This window comes from Epinephelus lanceolatus, chromosome 23 (genome assembly GCF_041903045.1).
Source record: "Epinephelus lanceolatus isolate andai-2023 chromosome 23, ASM4190304v1, whole genome shotgun sequence".
NCBI lineage: Eukaryota > Metazoa > Chordata > Actinopteri > Perciformes > Serranidae > Epinephelus > Epinephelus lanceolatus.
Genome location: NC_135756.1, coordinates 30,821,907 through 30,846,641, shown reverse-complemented (window position 1 = coordinate 30,846,641; position 24,735 = coordinate 30,821,907). Strand labels below are relative to the sequence as shown.

The 24,735-nt window shown below is 40.1% G+C and overlaps 2 protein-coding genes across 2 annotated transcripts; both read left to right on the top strand.

Moving 5' to 3' along the window:
- Positions 1-416: 416 nt before the first annotated feature.
- On the top strand, positions 417-13,436 carry glt8d2 (glycosyltransferase 8 domain containing 2). The gene is made up of 10 exons (XM_033614478.2): positions 417-692; positions 4,902-4,945; positions 6,880-6,972; positions 7,163-7,364; positions 7,601-7,718; positions 7,819-7,903; positions 9,131-9,243; positions 9,603-9,769; positions 11,860-11,972; positions 12,225-13,436. The coding sequence occupies exons 2-10, from the start codon at positions 4,927-4,929 to the stop codon at positions 12,401-12,403; spliced, it is 1,089 nt and encodes a 362-aa protein (XP_033470369.1). The 5' UTR covers positions 417-692; positions 4,902-4,926; the 3' UTR covers positions 12,404-13,436.
- A 1,193-nt stretch (positions 13,437-14,629) lies between these two features.
- LOC117249042 (E3 ubiquitin-protein ligase TRIM21-like) lies at positions 14,630-22,700 on the top strand. The gene is made up of 2 exons (XM_033614378.2): positions 14,630-14,762; positions 20,092-22,700. Exon 2 carries the CDS (start codon positions 20,094-20,096, stop codon positions 21,732-21,734), a length of 1,641 nt encoding a protein of 546 aa, XP_033470269.2. The 5' UTR covers positions 14,630-14,762; positions 20,092-20,093; the 3' UTR covers positions 21,735-22,700.
- Positions 22,701-24,735: the final 2,035 nt, after the last annotated feature.

Sequence of the window (24,735 nt, the reverse complement as noted above, 5' to 3'; positions counted from 1 at the left end):
TTGTTTCGAATAATTGAAACATTATTAATGACCAACAGATAATTTAGACACCAACATCTACAGGCCTAACAAATGCGAAGTCTTTAAGTGTTGAGGAAGGGATATGTTTTAGTCGTCCTTTCCAGCAGAGCTAATCCCTAGCGATAATGGGAAATGTAGTTTTTGTGGCGACGTGCGATTTTGCTCGCCAAAGCACTCACAAACTGTTTTAAAATCAGTTATTTCCTCCAGGATATGAATTTATGAGATGTTTGACCTGTGCTAGCATTATAAAACTCACTTTAAATATATGTCACAGCCCACTGGTTAAAATAGAGTGGTGTCAATGTAATTTTCAATAGCCTAACTGTAGGGGTTTTTTTTTCACATTGTCCCTAAAGAAACAAGCCTACAGCCGTTACTAAAAAAATATACCAAACACTCGCTCACGGCAGAAATTAATATTCAGTATCACTCCTATAATTCCATGAAATAAGGAGAGCTGATTCAGCGTGTGGTTAGATGACAGCGAGGAACCAGAGCGCTGGTGAACAAGATGAGTCACATCTGGAGGGAAGACAGAGAAAAAAAAAGGTGGGAGAGGAGAAAAGTGGGATTGTTGGTGAGGGTGAGTCTCAGTCCTCAGAGGTTTTACAACATGGACCATGAACAACAGGAATGAGAATGGCCAGAATCAACACCCTCTTTTTCTGGTAAGTTCTTTACTGACATTTTACACGTGCTTTAATTTGTGCTGCATGGCTGATAACTTTCAGATCAGACCAAAAGGGACACACCTCCTTCATTTATCTCTGTCCTCTAAAGTGCATGCTTTACTGAATGCGGGTTTGAACATATAAATCTATTGTATTTTGTGAAATATGCTGTGTTTTGTATAGATTAGTGTTATTTGTGTTATTTCTGCAGCACTGTTGTATTAGTTAGACATGAGAACTTTTTGTCCTGCTACACTGAAAAAAATATCTAACTTTAAAAAAATGTCTGGATGCAACTTTTTAATATAATAGCAATTGGAAAATCTGTAAATGCATAATGCATGACGCAGTTTTACCCTTGTGTAAATGCAGTTCAATACTTATCTGGAATTAGGGTTCTGGGTTTTGTTTGTTTGTTGTTGTGGCTGTTGTTGTCTGATACTGCACTTCCTAAGGGAAGTAATTTGTCTCCTTTAAGCTTGTTTCTAATATATATTCCTTAGAAAGCTCCTCAAAACAATTGAACTCTATTGCAGATTAATGAAATGTTTCAGATCTTTTCTGTTGTGTGTTAATTTTAGTCCTTAAAAGCTTAACTGCTCTATCCAGGTTAGGAATTTTTTGCAGCGTGATGACTTAAGTGGTTTGGTTTGGACCCCCAACCCCCATCCACACACACAGTTACACAGTGACACATGCACAGTTGCATGCAAACTTTTAGAAACTTTTGTAGCTCGTTGCTGCTTAATCAAAAAGTATTAATGTGGCCTAAGTCCTCAGTGATGTTTTTAAGAAACCATTTAAGGAAAATAATGAAACAGAGAGAGAGAGCCGTCTATACTAATATTTAGCATCATTTATCTAACAAATTCGCAAAAATGAAGAATAGAAGATACATTAAATCATGTGAGAGTTCATATCTGGTGCTGTAGTTCTACAAAAGCACTGGCAATGTGACTATAAATGCATTGAGATTGGAAAAAAAATCACATTAGTTCAGTGCATTGCATTTTGGAGAGCCTTGAGTGGATAACCAATTGTTCGAATGCAGGCCAGAGACAGCGTGTAGGCAGCTCAGTATCAGAGGCTAATCAGCTCCAGATGTTTAGGGCTGCTCTAAACAGCGACAAACAAACCAGAACCAAATGCACGACACAAAATGCATGTCTTGTTCTAGTTCAGTTAAGAGTCGCAGGTTTTAGAGAGGATGTGGTGAAGCAGAAAAGTTTACTGTGGGTGTGAAGCTGATGAGCAACTTAAAGCGTGCTGAGGTTTCACCACTTTACATTGACGTGTTAAGGTCAGTGAAACCCAGTTGTTAATTCTGAGAGGACTTGATGGAGATTGGGGTAAATCAGATGGATTTTTTTAGCTGTGGCACAGTTAGGAGTCTGTTTCATCATTCATTGTGTAAGCATTTCTCTTCTGTTGTTATATAAACGTTTAAAAGGCTTGAAGGCAAACAGATTCCTTGATGAAGCCCTGGCACCAGGAAGGATGTGGTGGAAGGTTTTGGACAAAATACAGCCACATGTGTTGTCCAGTGACTCCTGGCTTTGGACCTCAGTGAGGTCACACTGACAGCTTGTCACGGTCACACACAGAAATACATGAAAAATATGTGTCACATATGTTTCTGCATGTACATTCATATATCGAAATTCAAATGATTTCTCTTTGTGATGAGTTTCACTGTGACTATAGTTTTTGGGGCAAACTGACCAACCCCTTATCAACAAGTCTTAATCAAGTCTGCCCATGCAAGGACCCTGATGAGTTCACAGCTTCTCTATTTCTTGAGTCTTCAACAAATCTTGAGATTGAAAGAAATCCTGGCTGTGATCACAATGTTCACCTTGACCAAAAGAACCTGTGGCTTCTCTTTGCATTTGTTCAACGCATCCTTCACTATAAAACTGCTCCTACTGCAGCAAGCATGCAATCATTGTAGAGAAGTGCTTTCTACCACAGAGGCATATATGAAACAGAGAACCCGTACAGTACTTATAGGTTTTGGAGAAACATTGTGGCTAGGGCTCTGCACCCCAGACCAACTGTCAGCTGTTGTTCGGTGCTGGGCTGTTGGTGAGCATGTGTCGCTCTAGTTTTTGTGGTGTGTCCTGCACCGTTGGTCCTTGTCGGCAGCTCTCCTGACGATTCAGGATGTTGAATCAGTAGCGGAGCCCCTCATTGAGAGAGATCACTCTGATCCGAAAGCAATCAAAAGACTACAGTCAAAATATATATAATATAAGAAATATATAAGATAAGATTACTTTAAGGTACTGAGCTCTTCAGCAAAAATGGTTTGCAATTGTTTGCTAGGGCATGGTATATATTGTTTGTTCTTTCAACGTCGGGTTTTGTTGCTAATGTGCTAACTGGCTAACTAGTGTCTTACATCCATCCTTTTGGTCCTCCAGTTTCTCTTTTTGAATACCGAAAACAGGCTGGAGTGGTGTTGAAAGTTATTTGCTCTCATGCAGGTGTAGAACGAACATGCTAGATGGCCATTGGCTGTAGTCTTTGTGATGTGTTGAGGCTCAAGACACACTAAACCAGTGGTTACCAACTGGTGGGTCATGGTCCAAAAGTCCAAATGCAAGCTTTTATTTTGAAGTGCAGATTCCTGCTGTAGAGTGAGTGAATAATGGACTTAACAGAGACAGCAAACTAGCTTGACAACATGGCCAAACACATGTATGATGCCGAATGTTATAAATGGTGTGGACCTTGAACTAATGATTAAGGAGAAATCTGGACCCTGTGGCGGGACCATTTGGGAACCACTGCACTAAACTGGCATCATAGAACAAGTGGTGACCAAAGCAGACTGTTGCATCACCTCACATTGCCTGTGTCTCAGCCAAAGAGTTGCTCTTGAACACATGACAAACACTACAGCCAGTGGCCAGCCAGCACGTATGTTCTGTGCGTGCATGAGAGGAAATAACTCTCCATACTGTAGCATTCAGGCTCTCAGGAACTTTGCCGGGCTTTGATGCGAATTGTCATAGTTGTCAAACAGGGTAATTACACCATCATGTAATGCACTGTGGCCCCCCAAAAAACTTTGTCCCATTGACTTACATGGTGAAAGAGATATCTGTAAATCGATGGGTACATTTTTTGTACATCGCAACCACCAGGAATTAACTATTGGGGTATAATCAATTTGTTTCGGTGACATTTGAAAAGTTTAGAAGAGTTGCTCAGTCGAATCATTTTATACCTATTCAAGTTAACAGATTGCTAAATCGGAAGTAGCCGGCTCAGCAGGTGGAAGTCTGTAGTGTACCTGCTTTATGGGCCACACAGTGTGGAAGCAGTGCTGATTATACAGGTCATTTTAACCACCGCATTTGAACCATTTTGGCTTCATGTTGCTCTTTATACATCCATGATACCAGCAGGTGGCAGTAGTCTGTATTGTCATTTAAAAAAGGGAACCGGAAGACCAATAGGACAGTTTCAAGATGCTAGTTAGCAAATTAGCATATTGACAACACAACCTGATGTTGAAAGAACAAATCATATGGGCCCTTCAAGTATTTGGCTGTTTTTTGGCTGAGACACAGGCAGCATGAGGTGCCGCAACAGTCGGCCTTTGTTGTCACAGGTTTTTTTATGTTGGTCTGGTGTGTCTGGGCTTTTATGAGGAACTTCCTTTGCCAGTGAAAGTTAAGTGTGCCCCAAACAAACATTGGGGAATTTGAATAGACTGGGAGTATTGATTATATGACTTGAAATATATGTATGTTATGAAAAAAGTTCTGTTTATAGGTGAGTTTCTCCAGCGAGGATGTATGTGAAAGTAAACTTATAGAAACCACACTTGTAAAGTGTAGTCATGTGATGATGTCCTTTCACAGGCGAAGGTAATAAGAAAAAAAAAAAGCTGGTTGACACAGTAAAACCCGATTCTTCTGCCATGTTGTGAACTTTTTTTTTTTTCACAGTTTCTTTCCTCACATTTATGCAAAAACATCTGAGATCTGTCATCTTAATAAATAACAAAGACTCAAGTCACTTTTAGCTGTGTTGCCAGGTTTTGTTAATACTCCACTGAAGGTACGGCCAAATCTTTCAATACATCATAATTAAGGCCAAGGAATAGTTCAGCTTTCATCTTCTCTTGTAACTAAATAGCTCTCTCTTTTTCTCTGTGTGTGTGTGTGTGTGTGTGTGTGTGTTGTGTGTTTGCAGATGTCATTAGAAGCAAACATGAAACATGGCTCTCCTGAGAAAAAGTAAGTGAAGACAAAGTGTAATACAACTATAATATGACTGATTTATGGCCTTGGGGGAGACACATTTACACGAGACAAATAAGAAATGCCTTCTCTTTGTGTTGATGGACAGCAACACTAACAACTCAATTGTCTACTTGTGGGTTAACACTCAAATATCACCTATAGTATCAACTGTTCTTTGTGTATAAAGTGAGATTTAGCTGCTGCAGACATTGCCAGTAAAAGAACCCTCGAATGTCTCTCCAGGAATGCATCCAACTTCCATGCACGTGCACCATTTATGTGTGTGTGTGTGTGTGTGTGTGTGCGTGCGCTGGGGGAGGGTGTGATGAGGTAACCAGATGACAGGCTGTAAGGAGTTAACTTTAACGATTTCATCCAGTGTGTGAACAGCAGTTTGGATTGAATTCAAAAGACTTAGGAGTTTGCTTCCACAATCAAACTGCAACAAGTTAAAATCTTGTAGATTTGGTTTTAATGCTTTAATTTTGCCTCCAGATTTTTACTCCTTGAGAAAATTACTCCATCCACAGCTGATAACACTTGCAACCCAAATATTTATGCCAGTGAAGGATTGGTTGAATACTTGAGTGTAGAAGTGCTGCTCAGGTAGAATACTATGCAGAAGTAGTTATTGCACCTGAATGAGCAGCCAGTTAACTGGTTGCAGATGGGTATTTGATTCTCCTCGCTCTCTGGTCTGCCTGACAAGCAGCTGATGGAGAAAATGCAACTCCAGCGATGAAACACAATAAGTATTTCTGCTGCTATGAAAGGAAAACATATCAATTCACAGTTTACACAGCTTTATGCTGATGTAATGACAAATACTAAATTGTTTAAAGAATAGTTTGACATGTTATTTTTGTTGCAGTGAGTCTGATAACATCGAATAGTCTCATGTCTGTTCATTGAGTATGAGGCTTGAGCCAAGACCGTACACTGTTTAAATGAAGTGGATGCCACCAGTGACATCACCCATTGACTTGTAGACTACAATTTTGAAACCTTAAGTTTGGCATTTTGGCCATCCCCATCTTGGGGTTTGGAGCCAGATGTGACCATATTTGGACGAGACGGTAACGCTGTGGAGGAGCGAGGGGTGGATCTGACAATGGCTACGTTCACTGCTGCTCCAGTCACCAGTCAATAGAGTCTGACTGCCAAACGGAGGGTTTCGTGCCCCTGTGAAACCCCCCACATTACGACCCCACAATTCCTATTTTCTCTCCCAGCCACATCCACGTCTCTCTCCACAGAACTACCAGCAGTAGCTGCTAACAAAGCCAATGGACCAAAAGCTCATTTGTACAGTAGCCCGTTATCCCGAAACACCCATTTCTCTGAAAATATGCTACGCACTGTCCCAACCAGAAGCACATGGCTAATTATTCTGCAGAATGAAGTCATGGGACCTTCCTAATACAGAAATGATGCCTGTTTTGCAAATGTTTCAGTTTTTTGTTGTCATTCCAACACACATGTGTGTGATGTTATTGGTTACATGTGAGGCGTTTAAGGGCAGGTTTACACTGATGTTAGATATGGGTCACTTTAAACATGGATGTGAACAGTCTGGGCAGAAAGATAGTAGAAATAATTGGAATTGAGCATTAAGTACTGTAATGTGAACATAGCTTAAGAATCTGAGGACACCACCGTGTTAGTGTCTTGTCGTTACCCTGCTTTATCATATATTTCACTCTAAACATGATCATAGCTTACATTTTCCTGATAATTGTCTCAATCACTAGTTTCAGGCCTTCTCCATGACAGCATGACAACATTAAAACATCAATTTCTTCAATTGAGGTACCAGTAGAGTCGCCCCCTGCTGGCAGTCAGAAAGAATACAGGTTTAAGTCATTTTAACAGACGCTGCACTTGTCAAACCTCTGACTGACTGATTCCTGCCTCTCTCTGCGTCTCAGTTAACCGGATCCTCCTGGGGCTGCTGGTACTGATGGTGTGTCTCCTACTGCACAGTACTCTTCTCAGAGCCTCCGCTCGGCCCAAACTCTCAGGTACACCCACACAGGTTTCATTCAGGTCTTTACAGAGCTCATTCAATTGTGTCAGAATATTGTGTGGTGTTTATAAAGCCTCATATATACTATTCATTTGTGCCAAACACCAAATGTGTATTCATCCACAGCTGAAAATAGTCCCCAACAAATGCAGTATTTACTCCTTTTTCTTGTAAAACTCTCTCAGATCACTGGAAGAGCCTTGGAGGTGCAGCACAGGTTCCTGCAGTGAAAGCGTCCAAGGCGAATAATGTCATCCCCATCATCATATGTGCATCGGAAGAACGAATCGGTGCAACCATGGCAACCATCAACAGTGTCTATAGCAACACAGACGCCCGTGTGTTCTTTTATATTGTCACTCTTCGTGATGCCGTGAGACTGACGAGGTTTGTCACTTGTTTAAATGATATGATAATTTGGAATTTACAGGTGATTTGTGCCCCTGAATGGATTGAGTCTGTTTTTAGCTGTCGTGTTGTTAATGTGTTAATCTGTAATCTCCATAAATATGGAGAGGATGTGTGGGTGTTTTTTTTAGGACACCTGACATCCCAGTATTACTGCATATCCTGATGACTTTTGTGTTGAATTACCCAATCTTACTTTCTGTGCATCTTCCCAGACAGTACATAGGGAGGACCAAACTGAAAGGCATCAAATATAAGATACTGGAGTTTAACCCCATGGTTCTAAAAGGAAAGGTGAAGCCAGATTCCTCTCGACCTGATCTGCTACATCCAGTGAGTACATACCTTATACGTGCACAGATGAAAGTGTGAGGCCCAACGATCTAAACATAGAATTTCAAACAGGTGTAACATCTTTGCTTTTGCTTTGCAGCTCAACTTTGTGCGCTTTTACCTCCCGCTGCTTGACATCAACCATAAGAGGGTGATATACTTAGACGATGATGTCATTGTGCAGGGTATGTATTTTTCCGTGGTAGGAAGGAGCCCATGTGAAAATCATTCTTTGTATCCTTCAGATTAAGTGGCTTTACTGTTGGAACTGCCTTTTTCCAGGGACTAATCCAAAAACTTGCTGACTTATTTTGTGTTGTAGTTGGACTTGCTAGATTTCATTACAAATAGGTCACCATATAGATATTACCTGTAATGATAATAACTAGCCTGGTAAGACCATCCTGATGACGTGAGCTTCAACAGTCTGTTTTGCACTCTATATCGGTGGACTCTGTGCTGCCCCAAACACTTTCGGTGAGCGGGAGTACTCACCTTGACAGACAATTTGCAGAACAAAACGCCAGGGAACATCTTGATCACCAGCGAAGCCAGTTGATAAATCAAGCTTTTGCCAACTCCAGTCGGAAGAAAGACAAAAGTGTCTTCTTGTTTCTTTCTTATTATTGACTCTTCTGTAATAACTTCACTTTTTGCTGTTTTTACTCTATAAACAGAGTTAGCATTTGTTGCTTCAGGAGCCGCCATTACAGTTTTGCAAGCTGCGGCCTGCATTTTATATCATCAAAGTACATTGCATCCCTGATTGGCTGCTTATGTTGTCATCTATGGTGTACAACTCTGATTGGCCCAGATTGGATTTTTAATTTCTGGATATGAGGCGGGGCGGCACTGAGTCCAGACTGATACATGGAGTGAAACAGATTGTTTAGCTCATGTCATCATGATGGTCTTACCAGGCCAGATAATAACCTCCACCAAGTAGGTTTTCTTCTCTCTGTTGTTTGTAGAAATTTTCAAAAACATATTTAATTGACATTTAGTGGAGACATAGGGCTATGAATACACGATAAGAGTGAACATTATATATTGGATCGGAATTTATCGATCCCCGTGCTGTTACAGCAGACTTAACACACTTATGTGTAATTATAAAACTCTATAATAAAACATTTTTAAAAATTCTAAATGTTTTAGATTTTTAGTTTTTTGTGTCATATGTTTTTGTTAACTAAACTCTTTCACCTGAATGGATGAGAATTTCTCATAGATAAACACCAAATCCGCACTTATTGAAAATTGATTTTGTATTAATTATGTCTTTGTGCAGTGGCTTTTTGTTGAAAAGATGAACTAAACTATAAAGAGCAAAGAGACAAATCTGATATTTCCCACTGATGGCAATTAACAAGTATAGAGTATACAACTTACAGGCCTTTCCTGCTTTTCAGGTGACATTAAGGATCTGTTTAATATCAAACTAAAGTCAGGTCATGCTGCTGCTTTCTCCACTGACTGTGACCTGCCCTCCACACATGAGATGGTGCGCAGCATCGGCATGCAGGTGGATGTCTATGTCTTTTATCATATCACTTTGTGTATTAACCTGCCAGTATAAAGAGGCAACACAATGACTGATTGTCTGAAAATCAAATACAGCAGTGGGTCTCCTGCAAAAATGAATGTGAATTGCTCCAACTTTTCATTTAGCTAAATGGATAGCATGCAGTGTATGTGTGTGCATATGTGTTAGTATTATTTTATTATTACATAATTCAACTTAGATGTGAATTAATGTAAAATTTATCATTAATGCTATTTGTTCACCTGGGACCATTTGAGGAATCGATACTGAATGTTATGAATTTGAAAAGACACGTTGGTTATTGAAATGTTGCCCTCTCCTCTGAGCTCGTCCCCTAGACAACCTACATGGGCTTCCTAGACTACAGGAAAAAGGAAGTTAAAGACCTGGGCATCAACCCCAGAGAATGCTCTTTCAACCCTGGAGTTTTTGTGGCAGATATCAGCGAATGGAAGAAACAGAAGATCACCAAACAGCTGGAGAAATGGATGGAGGAGAATTTCAGGTACACGCAGTGACCATCAGCTTCTGGAAAACCTCACATTGCATTTTGCCGCATGTTCATATTAAACATAAAGATCTGGGGAAAGTTAAACACTGCAGAACTGCTTTCGAAGGACTTCGTATAGTGAAAAAAATACAGTAATTTATTGGCGGAGTAGAGCTGTATAAAAACAATGGAATATTTAATTACATACAAAACAACAAACCACATGCAATTTTTAGTCCTTATTCTGAGATTCCTGTTTCAAAAAAGATCAAAAGTGTGTTTCACAATAAAAATTTCTTAGGGTCTCCAGTTCGTTGATGCACAGATACAAAACTTCTAACATACATAACAAGGTGAAAATATAACATATCTTCTTGTGGTACAGACATCCTTCCAGCCTGGCACCTGCTTTTTAAATGCATTCACCCCTACCGTCATTTCATCTGTCAACAGCGTGTTAATTTCAACTGCTATGAAGACAATATGTGATTATACATTTTTGTTCATCCAAAAATCTCAAATTGCTTATGTTCCCTTACTATGTGTCTGTATGATATGGTGGTATTGTCACAAGCAGGAGTACAGTGAGGAGTGGATGATGCTGCAGTGTTTTGAGAAGTTTCTATGGATATCTTGATACAACTTTTTTAACTATAAAAGCTTCTTATCATTGAAGTCCATTGTATCAACACGAATCAGGATCAAAACCAACAGCCACATTTCAAGCCAGAGGACTAAGTGTGAAGAAAAACACTTTCTGAATTCAAGTTTCCCTCTTTCAACAATCTAAGACCAGCTTAACTGTCTTGTTAATTGTGTTAACTCATCCTAAACACTCTTCTTTTAAACTTGACAGAAACTAAATAAATCTCAATAAAACTGTCTTGGTTTGTCTTTCCACTGTTACAATAATCACCAACTCTGGTTTTGTTAAAATAAACCCTCCATTCACTGAGTTAGGTGAGGTGGTGCCCCTAGAATTTTTTATAGGGGTGGCCACATTGGGCCACTGAAAATCTAGTGGTGGCACCAAAACCAAAAGCCATAACTGGATTTAAGAAATTCTATTATGCTGCATAATATGTAGGCTAGCATGTTAATATGGAGAGTTAAGGAGTCGCATACTAATAGACTTTGGTTTGTTATCCTAAAGTTATTATTACTAATTATCTGATGCCCATAAACTAATGCAGGTAACATTTTGAGTTCCAAAACTATCTTGTTTTAATGTGTTATGTATCTGTACATTTTAGACAATCCGTCATTCTTCAAATAGGTTGGTTGTCCTTTTCTTAAAAAGACAAATATACAGCTTTAATTTGAAGGCATACTTTGATTGTCAGGAACACAACATTTGCTGGAAACAAGACTTTTCAAATTTTAGGGGACACTTGTGGGTACCCATAGAACTCATTTTCATTCAGACATCCTGAGGAGAGAGTTCAAGGGACCCCTTTGAAAATGGCCATGCCAGCTGTTCACTCACCAAAATTTTGCCTAACTTTGGAGCATTATTTAGCCGTCTTCCCAACAAACTATGCCACGATGGTTGGTATCATTGGATGCCTTAGGATGTCTTGTTTAGCTGCCTTTGCACTAGCTAAAAACAATTGTGCACCACAGCCTTTTAAAGACAGTAATGTTGATCTTCAATTATTTTTGAGGTCATGGTCCCCCCTTGCCCCCACTTTGGGGCGCCGCTGGTTAGATCGGAAAATATGCTGTCTGTACACAAAGTTTTTTCCAGCTGTCTCTCTCTACCTGTCAGCTGCTCACTGAGACACTGCCTGCTGATCAGCGGCTTTCACTCATTCTAATATGTTCCTACATTCCAACATAGCTTTTGGTTAGCACCACTTTATATTTCTGTGTTTAACATCAGTTAAAGCACCAGTTAATCCTTCAATTAATTCATTATTAAGTAATATTATTGTATTACTTACATTTTTCTGTCTCTGGCTCTTTTCTTTTCAGTGTCACAGGACTTTGAGCTCCATTTTATGCCTGAAGGCTGTAACATACATTTTTATGTTTCTATTTTTTATGAGTTGTTGAGCAGTAGAAGCATCTACCTGATCAGAAATTTTCCACCTCCTCTCCACCAGGCATAACATATACAGCAGTGCCATGGCAGGAGGCGTTGCGACTCCACCCATGCTAATAGTGTTTCATGACAAATACACAACAATGGACCCACTGTGGCACGTCAGACACCTAGGTAAGATCATCACTCCTGTTCACATACAGAGGAATATTCAACACATAACACATCAGTGGAACACTTACAACATTATAAATTTGTGCAAATAAAATAGTAATTAACATATCAAAATAGAAAAGTGACGTAATAGATTACATTCATACTAATAAATTTGAAGTGTAATTATCAATCAATCAACCAACAATCGGACATAAAGAAATCTGAAATATTGTAGCGCCACCATTTCAGAAAGTTTTCCCATGTGTCCAGGCTGGAGTCCAGACGCCCGCTATTCAGAGAGTTTCCTAGAGGAGGCACGCCTGCTGCACTGGAACGGTCCATTTAAACCATGGAATTACCCTGCTGTCCACTTGGATCTGTGGGAGAGGTGGTTTATCCCAGACCCCTCCAAAAGGTTCTCCTTAGTACGACCTGAGAGCAATGACTGAGGTGACGCAGGTGGACATAAAGTCTGTGACGTTCAGGACTTACTTGAACAATGATGGAGGGTATTATAGAAAATGTACAGTGAGTGTAATGCTGAGGAATGTTCTAGAAACTGAAACATGGGTTGAACATACACGAAAAACAGTGTTGGCAGAGTGGGTGCTCTATGTACCTTTGCTAAATACACCAAATGTGACAGATAGCTGTAAAGATATTAGAGTATTACTTGTAGGATCAATGTGAAAGTGAGAAAACTCTGTGTCTTTTTATAGTGTAAAGCAAGAGACAATATGTTTCTGTGCTAACCTGAACTCCAGTTTTCACATTGTCTCATTTTTAATGGCACTTTGATATATTGATATCCGACACTGAGGGACAATTAACAGCTGGCACTTACAACGAGAGGGGATTTGGATGGGTGTAACAAACACAGGACTTTGACCCAGGAGACCAGTTTCCGAGATCGACAAACAACATCAGTTGGGCATTTGTGCAACTCAGAGTCGGGTGTTTTGACATTTGTAATCGTTTCCTAACCACAGCATACCACCTCTTACCACTGACCCCTTTTGCATTAAGATACAATTCAAAAGGCCGCCCCCAGCATCATTTTAGTGACTCCTGGGACTTATGCCAAAGTGGCAAAATAGGACAAGTGGGGATAAGATCATGTTGATCCTGAAAGTGTAAAATCCTGACTCAATCTGTCTGATGATGGGAAACAAGTACAACATGGCTTTGTAAAGGAGAACCTCCCAGCCAACCAAGAGATATTCTTTCCTTGTTTTGCTGACTTGAGAAAGCAGGGTTTCTGTTTAGGAAGATTTTACCACGATGTTCAGGTTCAAAAAAATACCTCATGGTAATAATGGTGGTAGAAACTCTTAGATCTCTCCTGTCATCACGCTGGTCAGACAAAGAGAGATAAGGTTGTCTGTTCAGCACCTTTCAACAGCAACACAATTCAAAGTGCTTTACATATAACAGAAAAAGGTATCAGACTAACTAATTGTCATTAAAAAAGATCCACTGTCACTCTGGTTATGTGGTTATTGCTTTGCTTAACATGCAGTTTTTTTATGTTACTAACATAATGTTAAGATGCATTTTCAAAAATAAATGAATTCAACTAATTTAATAGGCTTATTTTTTGATATTGGACATAAAAAGAGAACTGGAGTTTTTTAATTTGTTTCTGAAGAAGGAATTTTGCAACATATGTGTCTCTCATTTTAATAATTTATGCCACAACTAATGAACATTTCATATTGAAGCCTGAAAACCTTTGTTATCATGAGCAGAATGCCTCCAAAAAGGCCACCAGAGGACATGATAGTCCTGAAGTCCTCTTTAAAAATGGATGGCTTAATGAACAGGCCTACTGGGCACTTGCCTAGGGCCCAAATAGGTAGGGGCGCCCTTGGTCTTCACTAGCAAAATATCACTCAACAAGAACCCAGCAAGCCTCAAAATGACCACAAAGAGATGCAAAATAACTGCAAAGAAACACAAAATAACCACAGACACAATACAACCAAAAAAGACAAAATTATCCCAAAGAGACACATGACTACATAGAACACAAAACAACCACAAAATGACAAAAAATGAAACAGACTAAACAAAATTACCTCAAACAGACACAAAAAGAAACATTACCACAGAGATACACAAATCAACCACAAAGAGAAGCAAAATGATGACAAAAGACACAAAATTACCAAATTACCATTAATATCTCATATGTTCCCAGTTGTATGAATAACAATTTCTCTTTTTCCAAAAGAAATGAGGCTTTTCACACATACCTGTTATAACCTCTTGGATTTCATTTAAAGTAACTTCAAAGTTATGAAGTCTGTTGCATCCCACAGTGTTTCTCTTAACAACCATGATACAAACTTACTATTTGGACTGTTTTAGTTTTAATTTAATTAGTGGTATACTACTAAAGATATGTCACTACTGTCAAATTGTCTGCCACATAGTTGCAGTAAAAGTAACACTGAACTGGGTCCTCCAGTTGATGGTGTAGACATTATTGTGAAATCAAATGTGACATTTCAGGTGAAAAGTTTCAATTTGTAATTTAACTGTGAGATAAAATCAGTTCATCTTGGGGAAAGGTCACCATAATCACTCCCAAACCTGAAAGAGATAGAAGAAGATAACCAGTGGACCTGCATGAGGAGGTGGAGCAACATAGAGAGGAGTGTCTCACAGTCACATGCTTCACAGTAAATGAAACTAAAAGTTAGTCTGAACAACAACACTGCTGCAGTCAACACAAGTGCCTCTGTCTCTCTCAGCAAACAACTTCAGGCCTTCAGGTCAACAGTACAACAAAGCCTCTGAGTACAAGTGAGTACAACTGAAAATATTCTATATTTATATTTATTATTAAATATTTATTTTAATAGTAGAAATTGGAGGAGAGAAGAGGGAATACTCTCACAAGGTCAACAATGCCTAGGCCTCCTTTTTCCGTCATGGCATTGTGAGGCCTACTACATTAGTTGGATAGGGTATTTATGTCTCACTTGTTGGTATTAAAGGGTGACCTGTAGATGGGCTGCCTGCCTTTCTTGTCACTCAAGTTGTCTGTTATGGTTTGAGAGGTGATCTGTGTTCCCTTTCAAGACATGTATAATAATACTGAATTTCTGCCTGTTTCAGTTTCAGTATGGGAGCCAAAAACGGCTGTGCTTGCAATTAATTTCTTTAATTGTGTTATCTCAAGATCAGTGCTGGCCCGCAGCATAGGCAGTATAGGCAAATGCAAAGGGCACCAGCCAGTTCAAAAATAAATATTAAGCCACACAAATGATATAATCCGACACTTCTTATAGGACCAGCATCAGAGTAAATTGATATAAACTGCACAGCAGCAGCAGCTACAAACACATACTGCAACAAAGGAATGACTGCACAGTTTTTACACCACGTCACAGCAAACCCAACTCTGTAAGGCAACACAGTGGTTGTTGACGTTCTCATCTGGAGGGTGTTAGTTTGTTGTCGTGCTCAACTGTCTGAATCTGAACGCCAATCTGTGAGTCTTGTACACTGCAAAGTCCTCCCTTTAGTCTGCTCTATGTTTAACTTCTATGCTGGTTCATTCATAAAGCATAGCCCATTGTTAATTAAACCAGTCCAGTTGGCCTTTCTGTCCCACTGCACTCCTCAGATTTTTCCAAAATGTCACGCACCTCAGGATGTTTCTCAGTGGATTTCTCAGGGTTTTTTTTTTTACAATGCGGGGAGTTGACATTAAAGCATCACAAGTGGTGACATGTGCCGTATCAAATTAATTTCCAATGCCACACCCACAGATCTGCAACAGAAACAGTATTAAACTCCCCTGTTCGGGGAGACATACAGGGAGAGTGTTGCACCTGCTGCCTCCCTGCCTACCCTTTTTGAAGAAGAGATGAAAAGTTACCAGAATGAGACACCGCTACGAGCCGACCAGGATCCACTCGTGGTGGAAAACTACAGGCGCACTGAAGTTTCCAAACATTGCGGTCAGAACGGGTGTTTTCATCCGAGTGTCACGTTCATATTGCGGCAGCAGTAAGCAGCTTATTTTTTGTGGGGGTTTTTGTGAAAAATAAAATAAATAAATAAATAAATAAATAAATAAATAAATAAATAAAATAATAATACATTCGAATATTATTCAAACTCTACTAAATTAATTAGAAAATATTCTAACTCAATTTCATGGTGCTTTTGACAGCCCTAGTACAAAGTGGTCAGTAGGGACTACACAGACTTGTTCAAGAAGAACTTCATGAACTGACATATATAACCTCATTTGCTTGTAAGGAGAGTGAAAGAGAGCCCCAAGTAGGGAGTACACAGTGGCTGCTCTGCGGATAGCACATTGGAAACTGACCACTAAACCTTGGCTAAGAAGCTCTTTACCAGAGTGACTTCAAGACTTTTAAAGGCCCAGACACACCAAACCAACTAAAGAGAACAAGTGGCAAAGAAGGGCCCCTGTTGCGTTGTCTGATGCTGCCTTGTCTCAGCCAAAAACGTTGCACATGAACACACCATGACGACTGTAGCCAATGGAGAGTCAGCACTTACGTTATGCGCCTGTGTGAGAGGAAATAACTCTCTATACCAGCAGATGACAGTAATTGTCATTTTAAAAGGGAAACCAGAAAACCAGCTTGATGCTAGTTACCCAGTGAACAATAACACAAACCATCACAAACCCTTTCTGCTAAAGAGCTCAGTGGCAAAAGAAAAATTATCTTACCTTATGCAACAAGTTTGTTTTGGTCTCACTCTCTCTTGACTTTAGTTCTTTGTTTACTTTCCTCACTTCCTTTTCTCTTCTTATGCGCTAAGCTGAACTACCCGTCAGAGTGATTTCATTCACCAAGGGGCTCTGCTGTCACCAATGCCGATTCAACGTGTTGCATCGGCCGAAAGAAAAAAAGAGCAGACGATGGGGCAACAGTGTGGGACACATGACACTGGTGAGGGCAGCAGACGCTCACTAATGGCCCAACTTTGACTGATGGCCAACCAGCCTCCAGCCAGTATCCCAGTCAGCTAGCTTCCCGTTTGCTCCTGACCCCAAGCCAGCTAGCCTCCTGTCTGATCCTGTCCCTGATGACTTGGAGTTTTCCCATTTCAAAGGAGCTTGCCTGGCTATTTCCCTGAGAAATCTAGAGGTCAGAGCCCCGACAGGGCAGCGTAGTTCTAGGAAGCATCAATCCCCAAGCTACTCAGTGTTTTAGAGACATAGCTTCCCTGCGACCCCAAGCCTCAGCTGCCCAGCAATCCAGAATATCTGCTGCCCAGTGACCCAGAGTTTCTGCAGCCCAGCTCCTCAATCAACACCCAGCCAGACCCTGAATCAGTTTCTAAGAAAGCTGTGAAAGCTGACTTCACATATACATATGGCACTATAAGTATAATTTTGTTGTGTGCAAACATGTCAATTTACACTTGATTCGTGCATTGTGCTTTTTCAAAACACATTTCCATTTTCACAGGAAATGTACAGTTTCTGTTTGTTAGGTGTATACAGTCTTGTAGGAGAAGTACCTTTTGGAAATGTTTGCACTCGTCATAAATTTAGGGGCACCACCTTCACTTTGAAGGAAAGTGACTAATCAAATTAATAACTCCGGAAGCCAATTATTAATTTGTCAGTACACTTATCAATAATGAATCAATCTCAGTACCTGGGTTATGAATTCTCTATACAGTGATCTAACAGTATGTATAAATGGATTAAGGCAAGAAGTAACACTTTTGGCAGTTATTCAGTTTTGTGGGGTTAGGGTTAGGGTTAGCCTGATGGCGGTGTCCTTTAGGTGGTCCTCACATGTCAGTTATTTTAGGCTGCGGAAAATCTCTTGGTTTGGCAAAGGAGCCCCTGCTTTGCGAACATTTTGACAGGTGGCTGGCAGCCGCTGGATCCGATGAATCTTTGATGGAGTTGTAGGTCGAATAGTAGCATATCTATTTAGCTGTGGCTACTCGTTTATTATAAGGTTGAAAACAATCTCGTCGGCTGTTCGATATTATTATCAAAGTTAATGCCGCTCCTTGGGTAGGAAGGGTGTATCGGTGAGGGCCAGACTCAAAATCTTTCTAGATTTGAGTCTGGATTTCCAAGTTAACTATGACCTACAAGAGTGGAAAAAATATATAATTTAACTAAAAAAAAAAACCAAGGATTATGCACAGTTACAATGTTAGAACATGGATAAAATGTAATACTTTCAAGAGACATTTCAAGTTGGTTAATAAGAGAAACTTAGTCTCTACTCATGAATTCATCCTGAATTTACAACTCCCACATCTGGTGGTCTTATCTTATTTTCACCAGGGTGAGAGTAAGATAGAGCTGGGGTGAATCCCATAGAGATGTTGCATAACAGATAGCGGGACAGAAGGGAAGAGGGGATGGGGTTTAACTGGAGGTAGATTATGAAGAAAACAGTCTGTTTTATTAAAGATATGATTCTTTTTATTGGTGGTTGAGTTGGAGTCTCTTCCTGTTGATTGGATTTCAGCACATCAGTGAACTTAAAAGCATAGTTAATGGCCCCAGGTATGGCAGTTCATCTGGCTGAGTTGTCAAAACGCTCAGCAAACTGGGATCTGGATGGTTTCCAATTGACACCTTTACCACCCTTAGCGTCAGGATGACAGTCAAAGAGTTCATCAACTTTGAGGTGAAACGGGCAAAGTTATAAACATTTGTCCCTCAGAGTGGCCCATCTCACCTCTGTCCATTTACTTACAATCTAGATTTTGGGAGAGTTCAGAAGGCTGTTTTTCCTACAGTCTTTTTCAAAATACAGTTACAGCATTGGTAAAACACCTCGTTTTTAGGTCTATTTTCTTGTGCAGCAAAAGTACATGGTACGGTTTAGTTAGGTCTATTTTCTTGTGCAACAAAAGTACGTGGTACGGTTAATTAGGTCTATTTTCTTGTGCAACAAACGTACGTGGTACGATTTAGGCAACAAAAGCATGTGGTTAGTTTAGAAAAAACCTAATGCTCAACATTCACCTGAAAAGCAAATAGTGGGCTCCCAGGTGAAAGTCCGAAGTTTGTTGGACCCATCCACCTCCCCTCCCACCCATCCTTTCCAGTTTTATATTTAATGTAGTTGCTGGCAGCACTACAAACTAACATCGCCTGGTGGCAAATTGCAGCAGAAGTGCTTTGTTGCATTGGTGTCTGATGCCGAAATCACTGAAAAAGTGGTGGTATTTGACGAGTTGGGAATGAGAACAAGCTGAGCAGTCACAAAGATCCCGAGCTGCAGCACCACCAATTTTCTGCCAGTACCAGTTTCCTGGTTCCACCAGAACTCCAGTTCTACTCTCAACCATGAGGCTCCTGCCTTGCTGTCCTGTTGCTTGCCTCCAGCTCAGCCGCCCCATCGCTGGCTACTTGCTCAGCTCTCCATGGGTCCAAATTGCCACTGGATTGTCAGTTGCCATCTGCTGTTCCCAATTTCAAGTCTCGTGGTTGTTCTCTAGTGGGGTTCCATCTCCATGGCCATGTTCCAGTGGGGTCCCAATTTTGTGTTCCAATGGGGTCCCGTCTCTGTTCCTATGTTCTAGTGGGGGCCCATCTCTGTGGCCATTCACCAGTGAATCACAAAGACAAGAAGAAAAGAAAACACAAAAGCAGGGTGTGAAACTGCTGAAAAGCTGTGATACATAATGTGAGTATGACAAAATAAAACTGGAAACATGACTATTTGCAAGAAAAACATAAAACCCAAAACCTAGTAAACAAAATTCTCATGATAATAGAACAAATTAAAACAAAAACCAATTACTAATATAACAAACTCAAAAAAAAGTGCATAGCCAAATAGTATTGAAAAAAAGTCTGAACACTCTGGACACAGAGCAGAACCATGATAATATGCGGAAACAAACTTTTATTTTCTCATGAATCACAATACCAGGTTGATTATCTCAATATCTCAACATAGAGCTTGTTTTCTTGAAGTAACATAATTAATCATGATCTCGAGATAACATTAAAAAAATATGATTGCATGCACTGCCATTCCCGGCTTTTGTAGTTATGCGATTTGCAATGTAACTATTTGTTTCAGCATGACTTATGCTGATATTTTAGTATTGTTTGTTAATTCATTATTCTTTCATTCCACATCTTAACTTTTGTTTTTAGACATGGCAGCAGCCAGCTGTCCCCTCTCTGAGGATCAATTTCTGTGCTCCATCTGTCTGGATGTGTTCACTGATCCAGTCACCATACCATGTGGACACAACTTCTGCAAGACCTGCATCACAAATCACTGGAGTATTAATATCCAGAGTCAGTGTGCCGTGTGTAAAGAGCTTTTTGACAGAAGACCCGAACTTCGGGTCAATACTTTTATATCTGAGATGACTGCTCAGTTCAGGCAGTCAGTTCAAAAGACAACCAGCACCAGCTTAGGGGAACAACAAACCAACCCAGAGGAAGTTCTCTGTGATGTCTGCACTGAAACCAAGATGAAGGCCCTGAAGTCCTGCCTGGTGTGTCTGGCCTCCTACTGTGAGACTCACCTGGAGCCTCACCAGAGAGTCACAGGCCTGAAAAGACATACGCTGATTGATCCTGTGGAGAACCTGGAAAGCAGGATGTGTAAGAAGCATGAGAGACCTCTGGAGCTGTTCTGCAAGACTGACCAGATATGTGTGTGTCAGTTCTGCACTGAGTCAAGTCACAAGCTTCATCAAATTGTTCCTCTGATAAAAGAATGTGAAGAAAAGAAAGCTGAGCTGAGAAAGACAGAGGCTGAAGTTCAGCAGATGATCCAGGAGAGAGAACTGAAGATTCAAGAGCTTAAGCAATCAGTGGAGCTCAGCAAGGAAACTGCAGACAGAGAGACAGCATCCAGTGTGCAAGTCTTCACTGCTCTGATCCAGTCTGTTGAGAGAAGTCTGGCTGATCTGATTGAGATGATTAAAGAGAGGCATAACACAACAGAGAAACAGGTTGAAGGATTCATCAAAGAGCTTGAAGAGGAGATCTCTGAGTTGATGAGGAGAAGCACTGAGCTGAAGCAGCTCTCACATACTAAAGACCACCTTCAACTCCTCCAAAGCTTCACATCCTTAAACCCTGCTCAACCCACCAAGGACTGGACAGAGGTCAGAGTTCACTCATCATGCGAGGAGACTGTGAAGAGTACAGTGGCTCAGCTGGAGGAGACACTCAGTAAAGAGATGAAGAAGCTGTGTGTTAACATTGAGCTGAAGAGGTTCCAGCAGTTTGCAGTGGATGTGACTCTTGATCCTGAAACAGCAAATCCCCATCTCATCCTGTCTGATGATGGGAAACAAGTCAGTTATGGTGACGTGAAGCAGAATCTTCCCGACAACCCAAAGAGATTTCTTTGGTATTCTGTCCTCGGAAAGCAGAGCTTCTCTTCAGGAAGATTTTACTATGAAGTCCAAGTTAAAGGGAAGACTGCCTGGACTTTAGGAGTGGCCAGGGGGTCGATTAACAGAAAGGACACCTTCATCACAGTGTGCCCTATGACTGGCTACTGGACTGTATGCATGACCAATGGAAATCAGTACAAAGCATATGCTGGCCCTTCAATCTGTCTCTCTCTGAAGTCAAAGCCTCTGAGGGTGGGGGTGTTTGTGGATTATGAGGAGGGTCTGGTCTCCTTTTATGATGTTGATGCTGCAGCTCTCATCTACTCCTTTACTGGCTGTAGGTTCACTGAGAAGCTCTACCCATATTTCAATCCTAGGCGTAATAGTGATGGTAAAAACTCCACTCCCTTAACTATTTGTTCCAGCAACGACACTGATTAGACTAATCATAAAAGAGTCACTGTCATGTAAATGACCTAAAACACTTTCCTATTCTGTTTCAGATTGCTTTGGGTTATGTATGTGGGTGTGCGTGTGTATTATTTCTTTGTTTGTTTGTTTGTTTTGTCATAATAATAATCTGGTTTTAGGCCATGTCAGATTTTATAATATCTACATGTTTTTATTTCTTTTTTTTAGGTTCGGGGATTTGTGTTTGTAATTTATTTAAAAAAACTTACACAATTTGCTGGTTAAGTATATTTTACAGATTAATAAATTGGTAGTTATAAGCATTTATGTTAATATAAGATGGTTTACTTAGGTTGCTTTGGTTCAGATCAAACAAACTCAGGTCCATTTGCGCAGTTAGTAAAGTTTGTTTTGGCTGGTGTTAAAGCTGTCAATCGAACCCTGGTGTGGACCAAACAACCGAACCAAGACCGCTTGAAAAGGTGGGTCTAGGTCCACTTCCAAACAGACTCTGGTGCAGTGTGTTTGGGGTGTGAAAGAAAATGAACCACCCACAGGATTCTGTGATAGCAGCTATGGGATTTTAGCAACAGCTAAACCAATAGTAAATCCATTTGCTGATCATGAAATCTGTCTGCTATCTCATAACTGATCCTGATAAAGTAATATCCCATGATGATGAATGATTAAAAAGCTGTGCAAACTGCCATGATTGTATCTAACTCTGCATACTTTGTAGCTTTGTCTGTTCATTAAGTCCATTAAAAGTGTGTGACAGTGATCCCACAGTTTTAAGCCCCAAATCATCACTGTGCAAGACGCCTTCTTTTCATCCTGTCTCTATGTTAGTCATTATTCATAACATGCCATTGATTTGCAGTCTAATAATAGCCTACTGATAATGTTTACAACCACTTATTTCTCTATGAGCTCTTTGTGAAACCAAACAACATAAATGTAAACTCTTTAGAAGCATTAAAGTGCTGCTGCAAAAACTTACGTCAGTCACCAGAGTTTCGTTTCCCCATGTGGGTCCTGATGATGCAGGAGTTATCTGTCAGTTAGTAGAACTTCATGTTTACTCTTCTTGCTTTGTTTGCAAAAAGTCAGTTTGAACAGGAGCGAACCAAAACTAAACTAAAACGATGTATCATTTTTTCCCCTCTGGTTCAGACCAAATTAACCCAGCTACAGGTGTGTTCATGTGCCTGCGAGAAAACTGCCTGTTTGGAACAGGCAGAAAAAAAGTTTTGAGTACTTCTTCTACCATTGCCAATAGCCAACCAACATTCCCAGTTAGGAAAGAGTAAAAAGTAAAGCAAGTTAGTCTGGGGCCCCCAAATCACTAAATCCGCCCCTGACAAAACACACTCAAGTAGCCACTGCTCGTGGTCAGAATCAAAGCTGAAATAGGCCTACAATATGTGGATGAATTAATTTCAAAATAGCCGTATTAGTCACTTGCTTTGACATAACTGCTGCAGTTATAAATTAAAGTATGAATTTAACTAGCAGAAATATTTTGCATTCAGTAACGTTAGTGTTGTAAGTTATTATGGCAAACTTACACACTTTGAGTTGCAATGCCAGAGTGGCGTTTATCCTCTTGGGCCTCCGCTTAAGCTTGTCGACTCCAGGGAGGTGAAGCAGAGGTTAGTTAGAAAATTGGTATATCCAGCATCTGAACTGGAGTCAGTGACTACATGTTGCTCACTCTGCGGAGTCCTGTGCTTCCTTGGGTCTGGGAACAAAAGTGTTCATTCCTAAATTTACATCACTGATGCTTGAAATGTTTGATTATGCTACATGTAAAATCTCTGGTCTCTTTCTTCATCTGTTGTCCAATGTACCGTAGCGAGCAACAGAGTCCCTGCTTACATAAAGACATGCTCAACTCTCTGCAGAGCCCTAAAGCCCTGCCCCCGCCACTGCACTGAGACACACAGCACTGTTCCTTTGTTTATTCAAAGTTTATTAATATTGCATGTCCAAATCACACCAAATGAGATGCTGCACATCCTTGGGTCCCCAGCAATACACCCACCAAGTGTGAAGTAGATTGGATGAACGGTTCCCGAGATATGTGAAAGACAAACATACCTACTACATACATAGATTCCTTGCTTTATAGTTAGATAATATTTGCTAATGAATCTAAAACAATTTCATGTTTTACTTTTATGTGTTGTTGTGCTTATAATTTTTGCTGTAAGTCTTATGCTTCTATATGAATAAAGATCTTTGAGCAGTATTCTTTCTCTGTGTTAGAGAGTAATTATTGCTAGTGTATGGAGATAATTTGTGATAGAGTACAGCTAGTTGGAATTTTAATTAAGAAGAAATACCTTTGAAACTCAAGCAATCACTGTGGAAGTCTGTACAGTCAGCCTCCTACTTTCTGTTAGTTTCATTTCTGTCTGACGTCACAGATTATGGTCTGAAAGCAGTCTGGGATTTCTTTTAGTGTTGCTTTCTTGCCTGAAAAGACAACAATTCATTCTTTATTAAAGATGCTAAATTCTCTGCATACAATGTAGTGACTGCAATGTACACAAAGCAAAAGAAATTTGTGTACATTCTGAGAGTGAAATTCTGTAGTACTTCTAGTCTTACAGTTTTAACTATTATTGCTTATTAGTTATGGGATGTTCTCTCTCATTATGTTTTCTTGTTTCACGAATGATGTAATTGTGCGTGCGTGTGTGCGTGCGTGCGTGCGTGCGTTTGTGACGATGGTTAAAGCTGTTACGGTACCTCTATGAGAACATGACTTGTCATAATCAGCAGTTTAACCCATCATAAAAATAATCATTAGTTAATAGTTCAAAATGAGCTCAACCAACTGCAACAGTAAAATCCTGCTTTTACATTAATGCATGAGTCATAATAATCTAATGAGTATTTTACACGGTGGTATTAGTTACTTTTTAACTAGAGTAAAGGATTTAAATATTTCCTCTCCTGCTCTGAGGCCTCTGGTCAGGGGAAAGACTCCACTCACATAACATACCTGCTGCTGTCAGAGAGCAGG

Excerpts from the sequence above, each read along its gene's own strand:
- glt8d2 (XM_033614478.2), top strand. Across the intron at positions 7,365-7,600 it reads GATGCCGTGAGACTGACGAG|ACAGTACATAGGGAGGACCA; the intron begins GTTTGTCACTTG and ends GCATCTTCCCAG. Across the intron at positions 7,904-9,130 it reads CGATGATGTCATTGTGCAGG|GTGACATTAAGGATCTGTTT; the intron begins GTATGTATTTTT and ends CCTGCTTTTCAG.
- LOC117249042 (XM_033614378.2), top strand. The coding sequence starts at position 20,094 with ATGGCAGCAGCCAGCTGTCCCCTCTCTGAGGATCAATTTCTGTGCTCC.